The sequence below is a fragment of the Rousettus aegyptiacus genome, unplaced genomic scaffold (assembly GCF_014176215.1).
Source record: "Rousettus aegyptiacus isolate mRouAeg1 unplaced genomic scaffold, mRouAeg1.p scaffold_m13_p_6, whole genome shotgun sequence".
Lineage (NCBI taxonomy): Eukaryota > Metazoa > Chordata > Mammalia > Chiroptera > Pteropodidae > Rousettus > Rousettus aegyptiacus.
In genome coordinates this window covers 65,159,608-65,173,064 of record NW_023416309.1, presented here as the reverse complement: position 1 = coordinate 65,173,064, position 13,457 = coordinate 65,159,608, and the positions used below count along the sequence as shown (strand labels likewise).

At 50.1% G+C, this 13,457-nt stretch overlaps 2 protein-coding genes across 3 annotated transcripts in view; one reads left to right on the top strand and one right to left on the bottom strand.

Moving 5' to 3' along the window:
* SLC5A10 (solute carrier family 5 member 10) overlaps positions 1–13,457 on the bottom strand; it is a 60,002-nt gene that overhangs the window by 10,657 nt on the left and 35,888 nt on the right. The window lies entirely within an intron of this gene.
* The window catches only part of FAM83G (family with sequence similarity 83 member G), a 31,615-nt gene continuing 22,510 nt past the window's right edge, over positions 4,353–13,457 (top strand). Inside the window, exons 1-2 of one of the 2 annotated variants that reach the window (XM_016145173.2) lie at positions 4,353–4,700; positions 5,093–5,747. In XM_016145173.2, coding sequence (XP_016000659.1) covers positions 5,226–5,747 — 522 coding nt within the window. In that variant the 5' untranslated portion in view covers positions 4,353–4,700; positions 5,093–5,225. Of the gene's footprint in view, positions 4,701–4,910; positions 5,748–13,457 lie in introns of those variants that run through there. The other variant, XM_036222610.1, reaches the window with a different exon arrangement.

Here is a 13,457-nt window from a genome sequence, read left to right as displayed (position 1 = left end):
TTAGCTACCCTCACTCCCACCAATTTCACCCACACCTCTGGGCCTCTGAGTTTGCTATTCCCTCTCCCTGGAATACCCTCTTCTCATTTCTAACCCAGGGAGCTCATACTCATTCCTATCAACTCTAAGTATCTGGACTCCCAAGGTTCCAGGGCAACATCCTCCATGGCAACATCCTCCATGGCACCAATAACTCTGTGACCTGTCTATCCTGGCTCCCTATAGTCTATGACCACGGGGCCCAAGGAGGAGCCTAGGCCCCAGTAGTGCCCAGGACAAGCCAAGTCATGAAAGGCTCTGCTGGGGTTTGTTGACTGATTGAATGATCTTTTCCAAAGTTGGCCACTGGAAATACCACTCTGAGGGCTAATCAATGTGCTCCTCCTTCCCCGACGAGGTCTGGCTAATTCCTGGGAGTCAGTCCAGAAGCCGCCGTCACAGTTGGGAGCAGCAGAAAAGTATATGGAACTGGATTCAAGTTCAGCTCTCCCAAGCACTTACTCTGCGATCCCGGCCAATTGTTCTCTGAGGCTGTTTTCTCCTCTGTAGAACCTTTCTGGGGACATCGGCAGATCAAAAACTCAACTTTAACCTAAACTTCACACTTTATTAAAAAATTAACTCAAAATAGAACACAGATTTAAATGTAAAACTATCAAACTTTTAGAAAAGAAAGAAAGAGAGAGAGAGAGAGAGAGAGAGAGAGAGAGAAAGAAAAGAAAGAAAGAAAGAAAGAAAGAAAGAAAGAAAGAAAGAAAGAAAGAAAGAAAGAAAGAAAAAGAAAATGGGAGAAAATCTTCAAAACCTAGGGCAAGGTGAAGAGTTTTTAGACTTGACATCGGAAGCATGATCCATAAAAGGAAAAATTGACCAATTTGACCTCATCAAAATTGAAAGCTTTTGCTCTAAGATACCTGTGAAAGGATGAAAAGAAAAGCTATGGAAATGACTTCAGTAAAGTTGCAGGATAAAAAATCAATATACAAAAATCAGTTGCATGTCTATACACTAACAATGAACTATCAGAAAGAGGAATTAAGACAATCTCATTTATAATTGCATCAAAAAGAATAAAATACCTAGGAATAAATTTAGCCGAAGAGGTGAAACAGCTGTACACTGAAAACTCATATGGCATTGATGAAAGAAACTGAAGAAGACACAAATAAATGAAAAGATATTTCATACTCGTGGGTAGGAAGGATTCATATTATTAAAATATTAATACCACCCAAAACAATCTACATATTCGATGCAATTCCTATCAAAATTCCAAAGGTATTTTTCACAGAAATGGAATAAACAATCCTAAAGTATTTGTATGAAACTATAAAAGACCCTGAACAGCCGAGTAATCTTAAGAAAGAAAAACAAAGCTGGAGGCATCACACTTCCTGATTTCAAATTGTATTACAAAGCTATAGTAATCAAAAGAGTATAGTATTGACATAAAAGCAGATACATAGATCAATGGAATAGAATAGAGAACCCAGAAATTAACCCATGTATATATGGTTAATTACTTTATGACAAAGGATATACAATAGGGAAAGGACAGTATTTTCGATAAATATAGTTGGGAAAACTGGTTAGACACATGCAAAAGGATGATAATGGACCTTTATCTTACATCATACAGTAACAACAGCAAAACAAACAAACAAAAAAAACAAACAAATAAACAAAAAAAAAACTCAAAATAGATCAAAGATTTGAACACAAGACCTGAAACCATAACATTTCTAGAAAACATAGAGGTAAGCTCCTTGACATCAGTCTTGGAGATTATGTTTTTGATTTCACACCAAAAGCAAAGGCAAAAAACCCCCACAAAAACAAAAAAACAAATGAGTAGGTCTACATCAAATTAAAAAGCTCTGCACAGCAAAGGAAACCATCAATAAAATGAAACAGGAAACAATGATTGGGAAAAAGCATTTGCAACCCATATGTCTGATTAAGGGTTGATATCCAAAAATATATAAAGAACTTATATAACTCGATAGCAAAAAACAAATAAAAATAAAATAAACCTGATTTTAAAATGGACTGAAGAACTGAATAGACATTTCGCCAAAGGAGACATGCTATTGACCAACAGGTACACGAAAAAGTGCTCAACATCGTTTATCACCAGAAAAGTGCAAATCAAAACCACAATGAGCTATCACCTCACACCTCTTAGAATGGCTATCATCAAAAAGACAAGAGATAAGATGCGTTGGAGAGGATATGGAGAAAAGAGAATCCTTGCACACTGTTGGTGAGTGTGTAAATTGGTGCAACCACTATGAAAAACAGGGAGGTTCCTCAAAAAAAGAAAAAAGTAATCAACTACCATATGATCCAGCAATCCCACCTCTAGGTTATATATCTTTAGGAAATGAAATCACTGCCTCTAAGAGCTATCTATACTCCCACGTTCATTGCAGCATTATTCACAATAGCCAAGTTACATAGACAACCTAAGTGTCTATCAACAGATACGTGGATAAAGAGAAATTGGGCAAAACACATGAACAGACATTTTACCAAAGAGTACATATGGACAGCAAATAAACCCATAAAAATATGTTCAATGTCATTAAGAAAATGCAAATTAATACCACAGTAGGAGACTATTACACCTGTTGGGATAGCCAAAATAAAACAATAGTGGCAACATAACATATTGGTGAGGATGTGGAGAAATTGGATCACTCATACATTGTTGATGGGAATGTAAAATATACTTAACTTAATATGTATATGTACGTGAATATTCATAGCTGCTTTATTCATAATAGCCCCAAACTGGAAACAACTCCAAAGTCCTTCAACCGGTGAAATAGTTAAACAAACTGTGGTCCATCCACACCACGGAGTACCAGTCATCCACAGAAAGAAACAAGTTATTGATTCACAGAACCACCTGGATGAATCCCAAAGGGGAAGAACAGGTCAGTGGCTGTCAGGTGCTAAGGATAGGGGTGTGGGTGAGGGAGAGCTTGGTGATGCATCTTAATTATGATGGCAGTTACACAAATCTGCACATGTGATAAGGCTGCATATATCTACACATACACACAAATGAACACATAAACTAGTGAAATCTGAACAAATTCTGGATCAAAGCAATGTCAACTTTCTGGCTGTGATGTTATTATACTATAGTTACGCAAGATGATACCATTGGGGGAAACTGGATGAAGTCTGCATGCGAGCTCTCTGCTGGTTTTTTAAAACAAGTTCCTGTGAATCTATAATTATGGGCAGTTAACTGCAGAGGTTGGAGAGCTAGAGGCTTTTCAGCCCTGTGAGCCAGGACTCCCTTATGATCTCCAGGGCCTTTGTGCTGTGGTAAGAACAAAAAAGAAGCCAAGGCCCAGAGAGGGTCATGTTCTGGGTCCCCTGTGGCAAAGAGGCTAATAAATTAAGCTTTGGGACATTGCCTGCCAACCGAGACCACCTTTGGTGGGAAGGATGCAAGTATATGTGCTTGCACCTGGGAGGAGTTAGGGTCACTTGTGGGACTGTGCTCAGGGAGGTGCAGGGGCCTGGTCTCTGGGGCCACTATGTTTAGACACCGTGTGATGCCCCCAGAGCCAGGGTGAAATGCAGGACTTGGGGCTTGAGGGGTCAGTGATGGGAACCACAGGGGTGCTGGGGTGGGGGGAGAGCAGTAGTGACTCAGGACAGTGGACCTAGGTGAGAAGGCTTGATAGGTGGACAGATGGTAGTGAGGGTCCTGGAGGAGCAGGGGTTCCAGCCCTCAGCAGCACAGAGAAGTCTCCTCAGGGGCCCAGTCACAGCCACAGCACAGAACAGCCCCATCCAGGTCAAGTGGTAGGGAATGGGGGACAGGAGGGAAGGGCTGGGCCAGGTGCCTGGCTGACTGGCTATGGCATGCAGTGGGATGGGGGTGGATTGTTCCACCAAGTTTAATGGGCTTTGCTGTCCCCACCCTGGCAGACTGCTTTTCAGATGTGGTCCCCACACCTCCTATAACCAGGGTCCCAAACTCCAGGGATGCTGGGCAGAGAGCTGGGCCTGACCCCAACCCATAGCAGCCTTCTCAAGTTCTCCTTGCCCCACGGTTCAGGTGTGGTACTCATTATGTCCTGGGAGAGGGGTTCCTAAGAACTGGGTACCTATTCTGTCCCCACCAAGCTCTGTGAAGGCTCCTAAGGTTGGGTCAAACGGTGCCCTACCCCTGCCTAGTACCCCCAACTCTGCTTCCTAGTACTCCCAACCTAGTACCCTCAACTCTGCTTCCATAACTGGACAGCTGGTCATCTGCGCGGACTTCCCATCCCACCTGGGAAACTGGACCCAGGTAGGGTTGGACCAGGGTTACCAACAGGCCCTGTGGAAAGAGGGTGCCAAGACCCTTCACATGCTGTGTCCTCTGAAAGAACACTGTCCCTCTCTGGGCGGCAGTGTTCCAGGAGCTCTTGGACTTCGGTCCCTGAGCTTTTCAGAATTCCACCACCCGGGACTAGGGGCGGCAGATGAGGCGGGCGCACACCCTCAGGACGTCTGTGTCCGTCGGCAAGGTGAATCAGTTTCCGGCCCCGCCCCCGGAGCCGCACGTGACCGCAGGTGGCGGCGGCGGCACGGTGGGCGGGACCGCACTTAGTCACGGGTCAGTCGCTGCTTGTGCGCACCGCTCGGCTCGCGCGGTTTCCTTGCCGGTTCTGCGCCGCGCCCACGATCGCCTGGTAAGCGAGTCCGGGTCCGTTCCCCCAATCCCGGCCCCCCGGGGCGCCGCCGCCTGCCTGCCTCGCTTTCTCTAGATTCCTCCTGGCAGGTCCCTCAGGTTGCCGATCCTGGCGCGCAGGGGTTTTAAGACCCCCCCCCCACCCTCCCTCCCTTCCCGGAAGCCCTGGGAATGCGGGACTTCACTGAGCAGGGCCAGAGGCCATCTGATTTCAGTCCCCTGCCTCCCACTACTAGAAACTTCTGAGAAGTTACCTGCCACAGGATGTGGGTCCTGTCCCCTACAGATAAAGGACACTGAGCCTTGGGCTGTGTCCCACCTTTCTCTTTCACCTCTCTCCAGTCCTACCTGTACTCCGACCTGACCCTTGCATTCACCTTGTCTCTCTGGCAGGCTCCTTATGGGCAGAGGCAGTACTGAGGCCCCAGAGTGCGCTGTGCCCCCGCCTGGCTGAAATTAAGATCCTGACCTTGCTGAGCATTCTGTTTCCTGTCCACCCCTGTGGAAGTACTGGGCAGGTGGAATCATGGCCTTCTCACAGGTGCAGTGTCTGGACAACAGCCACGTCAACTGGCGGTCCAGCGAGTCCAAGCCTGAGTTCTTCTACAGTGAGGAGCAGCGTCTGGCGCTGGAGGCCCTGGTGGCCCATGGCCCTGAGGCTTTCTATGACGTGCTGAAGCGAGAGAATATCCGAGACTTCCTCTCAGAGCTGGAGCTCAAGCGCATCCTGGAGACCATTGAGGTGTATGACCCAGGCTCCCAGGACCCTCGGGACTTGAGCTGCTCCCCAGGGTCCGAGGACAATGGAGTCGGGGGTGGTGAGGAGGCCAGCGGAGCAGGTGGGGCCCCCACTGAAGCCGAGCCACCACCCTCACTGGAGTATTGGCCGCAGAAGTCAGACCGCTCCATCCCACAGCTGGACCTTGGTTGGCCTGACACCATCGCCTACCGAGGTGTGACCCGGGCCAGCGTCTACATGCAGCCCCCAATCGATGGGCAAGCCCACATCAAAGAGGTGGTACGCAAGATGATCAGCCAGGCCCAGAAGGTGAGCCAGCTGCTGGCGGGATTCCTCGGAGAGGAAGCTAGCCTAGTGGGCCTACTGACCCCCCAGAATCTCCCCACCCCATGCATATGCTCATTCAGAGCCCAACGTGGAGAATCTACCACAGTCCCCTGTGGGTCTCTTGGCTGCCATCCTTCCTGGCTTTGTGAGGTTCCTCATTCTTTGCAAAGAGATAGGGTACTTGGGTCCTCTGGCATGTAACAGTGGGCTGCCTCATCTCAAAGGGCCTTTGTGCCTTGTTGTGGGGGGTGTTCTGATTTCCACGGTCGTGGTGAGTAGGCTCCCCAGAGGAAGGCACTGCAATGGGTGGGGCAGGAAGGAATTGCGGGGCTTTCTCTCACTATTCCTGAGGATGACTCTGATTCACCCGAGAAGCGCAGGCTCTCACACACATCATGAGCTCTCTGGTGTTGCTTTTGTTGAGTGAGGGAGTAAGCATGGAGACTGAAAATTTGCTTGGGTCCATTTAAGGCTAGCCTAGAGGTCTGAGTTCAAATGTACCTGTTTCCTGGGTATGCCAGGCAACTGAGAGCCAGGTGTTCACCCTCTCTGAGCCCCTTCATGAACTTTGAATGGCAGAACTTTTTCAAGTAGGGATGTGGGAGGTGGGGATGGCTTGATCCTCGGGTAGAACCGGAGTGAGTTCAGCTGAGGGTTATCCACCTGGGTTGAATTTCACCTCCAGAAGGGACCTCAAGCATTGTCTGGACCTCCCCTTCCCAACCTCTGCTGAATCGTGCAATGTCCCAGTGTGGGTAGCCATTCTTGGATGACACACTGACACATATTCTGAGAAAAGAAGCTTTTCTCCGAGATAGCCAGGCCATTGCTGGACAGCCATGACCTTGAGCAAGTACTTCTTTCTGCTGAGCGGAATTGCCTTTTTATGGTTTCAAAGCACATCCTGACATGATTGATGAAGCTTACCTAGTGAGCTGTGTTGAGATAGAATCTGAGGCCAGGTCTGGGCTCTGTAGAGCAGTGAGTGATTATCAATGTCTGGCCTAGTCTTGGGTTGTGGGTGAGGTATTACTAGTGAAATCTAACCCCTTCACTGTTCCAGGCCCAGAGCAGGGCAGCAAATCACACAAGACCCGAACACTGGCTTTGGGACCATCCTGGCTGACAGAAAAGGCCTGAGGGAACTCTTGGGAAGAGAAACTAGAAGTGGGTCAGGAGCTGAGGAGGTGGCCACAGATTAGGTATCCAGAAACATGGAGTCTGTCCCCAGAGGGGGCCAGCTGAGTCAGATAGCCTGTGTTAGGGAGCCTGTCCTGTCCCAGGCAGCTTTGGGGCTTCAGGTTTCTGGTTTGTAAAATGGAGGCGATGAGGATAAAAGCTGTGTCTTTGGCTGTTGTGAATATGGAATCAGGTGACGGGAGTGAGGAAGAGTTGGAGGAAGAGGAGGAGAAAGAGGAGGAGGAAGGGGCCTTTGTGGTTTTCAAGCAAAATAACCCTTTCCATACCTGCATGGGATAGGAAGATGCTGCTGACGTGGGTGCCTGACATGAGATCATGGAACCCAGTCCCCTGGGAGGGTCTGTTGGGATTTCATTACCCAGCCTCTACCCCCTTTTTAAAATTGGGAAAACTGAGGCCCAAGGAAACTTGACCTGCTGTACCAGGGTTCCCCCTCTTCTGTTCCTCTTCTCCCCACCAGAAGTAGGAAGGAGGCAGACATCAGATCCCAGCTTGGCATGGGAACAGCCAGAGTCTAATCTCCCCCAGACAGAAAGACATATGGCCTGGCCTAGTGATGGGCTAGATAGAGGTGTGCCTGGAGCCACACTAGGCTCAGGGCAGCCTCCTCATGTCTCTATAGCCACGGCTGAGAACCAGCCACTCCATGTAGTTCCATGGACCCTCCTCCCCCCACAATTTCATTTGTTCCCACAAAAGCCCTATAAGGTTATCAATGTCACTTGTCTAAAGTGACATAGCCAAGAAGAAGTCCATCTCGAGTTTGAACCCTGGTCTGTGTGGCACCACAGTTGCTTTCCTGCAACTCCCCTGACAGGTATGCGTTGCCCCCATCCTTCACCTCTCTAAGAGTGGGGGCTTACTGTTGAAACTGCTCCCTCAGACAGCAGGGAGCCTTGCAGGCCCAATAGGAGAGGTCTCAGAAGCAGTAGAGGCCAAGGGCCCCATCCTGAACATGGGGACACACACACGGAGAAGACAGGGATTTGTTCACACCCAAGAGCACTATGGTGCACCAAGTCCCTGCTTTCCAGCCCACCTGCTTCCCTGTCACATCCATTCTGGGATCCGAGACCAACATGGTATGTTTGGGGGCCATCTGCAATAACAATGGCTGTTATTTATTGGGTGCAAGACACTTCATAATCTCAAGTAGCATTATTTGCTCTGTTTTGCTCTGAAGCCTGACTGGTTAGTCCCTGCCAAGGTCACCTAGCTAGTTTTTTGGGTGGAGGGGTAGAGACTTGGCCTGTGTTGTCCTCAGACTCTTAGGATGGGTCCCCTGCCCATCCTGCCTGGCCCTGGCAGGGCAGGAAGGGGCAGCTTATCCAAGCTCCTGCAATCCTCCCATCTCCTCTGCTCCGGCTGCTTCCCAGGTTCACCGGGGCTGGTCCATGACGCTGACGGATGTTGACAAATGCTGACGGAGCCCTTTGCCTGGCCCACTGGCTTGGGAGCTTTCCCTGCCTTCTCTCCTATGAATCACCTCTTTTCACCTCACCCCCGCATCCTCTTCTCACCCCTGATACTAGTGGAGGGAGACTTCCCCCCTTCCCAGGCCTGGAATGGAGACCCCAGTGTCCAGCCGCCTGGCCTAACACTGGACCTCTTCCCTCTGGGGCACCTGGGGCTGCTGGCACTGAGTCAGGGTGGCCCAGCCCACCACCTCCTCAGCCTGGCCTGTCATTAGCAGGGCAGGCAGACCCTGGGGCAGGGAAGTGACATAACGCAGTAAGCCTGCCCCAGCTCAACCACCTTGGAGGCTGTGTTCCTGTCGAGGCTACCATCAGGTCCCCCTTTTCTCAAAAGACTGGAATAGAACTAATGGACCGCAGTGTAAGGAGCCAAGAGTGCTGGGGTCAGGGCCCTGCTCTGCCTCCATCACTGTGTGAGCTGGTACAAGTCTAAGCTCTTCTCTGAGCCCCAGTCATTCCATCTGTAAAATGGGTACAGGCATCGAAGACTGTTAGGGTCCCTTCAGCTCTAACACTTTGCTGCCCTATGATTCTAGACTCCTTAGGGACAAGAGATAGGTGGGTCCTGGGTCTCAGAGGATTCTACTGGCTGTGCAGCTCTGAGCAGGCAGCTTGCACTCTCAGAGATACTTTCCAACCCCCATGGGCTCCAACTTACCTAAATGGAAGGCCGTCATCTACTTGCCCCTCCCCAAACCCCCAGGAGCCAGTGATTTATCTGGGGAAAAAACCTGCTTTGGGGTTCCAGCTGCATACCAGAGTCTGGGCCTGTAGCATCATGCTAGGAGGGATGAGCCCCGACCTCACTCAGCTTCAGCCTCTGAGAGACAGGGGTGAGGCTGGGCTGGGTCGGGAAGGGGCGGGGAAGGGTGTGTTTCCATACTCACCACTTGGGACCAAGTCCCCTAGTAGGATCCCTTTCATCAGCCTCAAAGCCTTAGGAAGGGGGATAGGCCCCAGTTACAGGGGCAAGTCTTGTACAGATGAGGAAACTGAGGGACAGTGAGTGCCAGAGGCGGGACTAGTACCCAGATCTCATGCTGGCCAGGCTACGACTTGGGAACGAGACACAGAGAAGTTAAGTTTATTGCCTAGGGCCACACAGCAGGAAGGGACAGGAACCAGATTTCAAGATGCCTGATTAAGCCTACATCATTTCTGTCAGGTCCCCACCTTCATATACTAAAGTCCTGATTCATGGCTTAGCTCCAGGAGAATAAAAGCAGCTTAATGAGGCATTTATTAAATACCAGCTATATGCCAACTGCTGAGTGAGCGCTTTACCTACGCTGTAATCCTCCCAGCAACTCCATAAAGTAGATGTTGTCTCCACTGTCCAGATGAGGAAAATGAGGCCTTGCGGGGCTCAGAGAGGGCAAATAACTTGCCTAAGGTCACAGAGCTGGTAATTGGAGGATCTGGGCCCAGGTTTTCAGGCTCTGAGCCCCCTTTTCCCGGGAAAAGCAGCGTCTTGGCTTTTCTTTCTGAGCCTGGCCCCTCATGAGAGCATTGGAGCTTCAATGCCATCCCCCAAGTTGACTCAGAATAGTAAAAGCATTTTCATGAGGCTCTTAAATACTGAACTCTCTGGGAGAGGGCAACAGTCTGTCCACTCAAAGATTGGAGAGGACAGAGTGATGGGGAGCCAAGGCCACTGCAGGTTCCCTGTGGACCAGGAGGGAAGGCTCTCAGTGTCCCTGAGCTAGGCAGCATCAGGGTAAATTCAACACCTCAAGAGGACTCGGGGTGGCCCAGTCATCTGTTCCCATGGGCACGCAGTGGGTCTGGGGAGCAGCCCCATGCCTGCTCTGGTAATTCCCAACCCAGGGCCCAGGGCCCTCTCCTGCCAGGTGGGGGACCATCTGATAACATAATCCCAGATATTGGCTCCTGTTTTCTGCAAAAGCTTCCTACCCAATGGCATTTGCATCTTAATTGAGAGTTTAGGGAGAGCCAGGAGCAGCTCTGCCAGGAAGGAGGGCCGGCACCTATGGGCTGGGTACATGCCTGACTCCAGGAACAACCCAGCAGGTAGCCCCACACCTACAGGCAGTGCTCTCCCCCGACCCTGTGAGGTGGGCCTGTTGTCATACTCATGTCACAGATGAGGATACCAAGGCTCAGAGCAGGTCAGGGCCTGCTGAAGGTCACACCGGGCTTTTTGGCATGGCTAGTCTGTACTGGCCTCCACGGAACCCTAGTCACTCTGGTTTGGCAGGCTCACGCTGAAGCCAAGGGTCCTCCCCCTGGACCAACAGAGGGGGTGTGGTCCTCTCAGAGACCTCTCGCTCATCTGCCCAGTTCAGCCACCTCCTTGCTGTATGACCTTGGGCCTCATTTTCTTCATCTGTAAAATGGGGATTGGGCACTTGTCATGGAACGATAATAGTTGCGAATGCCTTCAAGACACTCAGCGCACCAGGGCCATACCCTATGTCCCGGCAGGCCCTGACTTGGGTGGGCTACACCAGCCTCCTTCCTGGGATCTGAATGATCCCCAGATTCAGGCACCTTCCCAGGTTAAATGCCACATGAGGCAGTAGGAGGACAGGCTTCAAGAACATGCAGACCCAGGCCTGAGCCCCAGCCGTGCCACCCAGAGAGTTGCTTCACCTCCATTACTTCCCCTTCAATGACATCATGATGACAACATCTGCCTCAGAGTCGTGAGATTAATAGCAAAAGGGCAATGTGTAAAGTACTTGTCTGGCGTGGAGCTGTCATTCAGTAAATGCCAGGTCTCTTCCCTCCTTCCCTCTATATCCTTACCCATCGCTTGACAGCCTCTCTCTGCAGAAGTCTCGGCTGGGAAGTGCTGAGTTCCCCATCCTGGAGGAGTTTAAGCAGGGGCTTGGTGGAATGTGGTAGAAAGGATGTGGGCATCAAGTGGCCCAGGAAAGGGGGGGGGGCCTCAGCTCTGCTCTGGCTCACTGTGTGACCTTGGGTAAGTCTTTTCCAAGCCAGTCTTCCTGGGTGATTGGGATGCTTGATGACTCCACAGTGTCTTGGACCCTGGAGAAGCTAAGGTTTTAAAGGCTTTGAATTTATGATTCTGGGTTTTCCAATTTGAAAATCTTCAGTTGCTGCCGTTCGCTGACTACTGTGGGGCAGTTTGGCTGGCTGGATCCTGGGTCTGCAGGCCTGGAAGCTTGGAGGACTCTGAGGCCCCTTGAGGCTGGCAGGAAAAGGGAGCAGCTTGTCCTCTTGTCTCATCCATAGTGCACAGCGTTGGTCACCTGATAGCCTTTCCCCATGCTCTGCCAGCCTCTGTCTCTGCAGCATTCCTGAGCCATAGTGAGGAGACTGATGTCTATCTGGGGAAGCCTGGAGGCTCAGGGCAGGGCCCCACATGGCTGCGCTGGGCCAGGCCTCTTACTCAGAGAGCTCTGGACAGGATCAGTATGTGCTTCTTGAGCCCCTCCTGCTACAGCCATTTGGTTCTCAGGGGGCCTGAGCTTTCTTTATTTTGCCTTAATAAGATTTCTGTCTTAATATTGCAGAGGATGGGGAAGGTGACAGAGCTGATGAATGTTGGAGGGGAGAGACCTCAGGTCATTCAATTAAACTCTTAATGTTCCAGAGAAGAGAAACTGAGACTTCAAGTGGGGATGTGCCCAGCCATAGGCCACCCAGGGAAGGAGTGGCAGAGCCAAAGGGCTCTGGGGCATTTACCCTCTGGGCAGTGCTAATGGTCAGGGATTTGTTTTAGGACCTAGGGTGGTTCTGGGAGGCAGTAGGTGGAGTTACAGCAAGAATATACATAGGATCCCCCCAACCAGGAGACCAGTCCAGGAACAGGAGGCCCCTGACACCAGCTGGCAGTGACGACTCCTCTGGAAAATGTGAGTGGTCATCACCACCCCTCCCTGGTCCCTCGATAAGGGACACCCATACGAGTGTCAGCAAGCTGGCCTTGACTTGGGTCAGCATTTGGTACTGTAATCACAGACTCCATCCCTATCTACCAGGGAGGCAGACTAAACTTGGTGACAGACCTTTAGAGCCAGACAATAGGCAGACCGGTTTGGAGAGCACCAGTAGTCAAGGGAACACTGCCTATAATAGGGCCAGGGACTCCCAGGAGATATCGATGCCTGCAGAACCTTCTAGGCCTTTCAGACAATATCGCATTAATTCTGCCTGCACCAGGGAAGGGGGAGGGGAGGAGGGCCATGTCAAGAACATAGGCAACGGAGGCGCTGCAGCCAGGTCTGCCTCAGCCCTCCTGCTAGAGGAGGGGCTTGGGGGCCAGAGAGCTGCAATTCCTGTCTGTTTCAGACCCCCAGTGGCAGGCGGTGGGGGAGTGCTGTGCTTCTACCATAGAGGCAGCTGCAGTTCCCCGGAGTCTCAGCCCCTCCATCTCTACAGGAGGTGGCAGTACCTGGAGTGCAGGTCTGCTAGAGATGAATACTTTCAGCATTCACATGTCTGTAAAGGTTCTTATTCTACCTTTGGTTTTGGAAGCTGTTGTTCCAGTGTCCTCTGGCTTGCATTGACTCTGAGAAGAAACCTGCTTACCTTTGTTCCTCAATATTCAATTGTCTTTTTCCCTCTGGCTGCTTTTAAGATTTTTCTTTATCACTGGTTTTAAGTGATGTGATTATGATGTGCCTTGGTGTGGTTTTCTTCATGTCACTTTTGCTTGGAATTCATTGAACTTCCTGAACTTATGGATGTATGATTCTCATTAAATGTGAAAATGTTATGGCCATTATTTTTTCAGTGTTTGTCTGTCTTCTTCCCTACCCTCTGCCTCAGCAACTTCTGAGACTCCAGTTATGCATATATTATACCTTCGATGTTGACCCACAGCTCACTGATGCTCTCGTCCTGTTTTTTCAGTCTCATTTTATGTGTCATTTTGGATCATTTCTATTGATTGTCTTCAAGTTTACAAATCTTTTCTCCTATAGTGTCTGATCTGCTGTTATTCTCATCTTGTGTGTTTTTCGTCTTAAACATTAAATTATTTCACCTCTTGAAGTTCATTTTGGTGGTGTTTAAAAAATATCTTCCA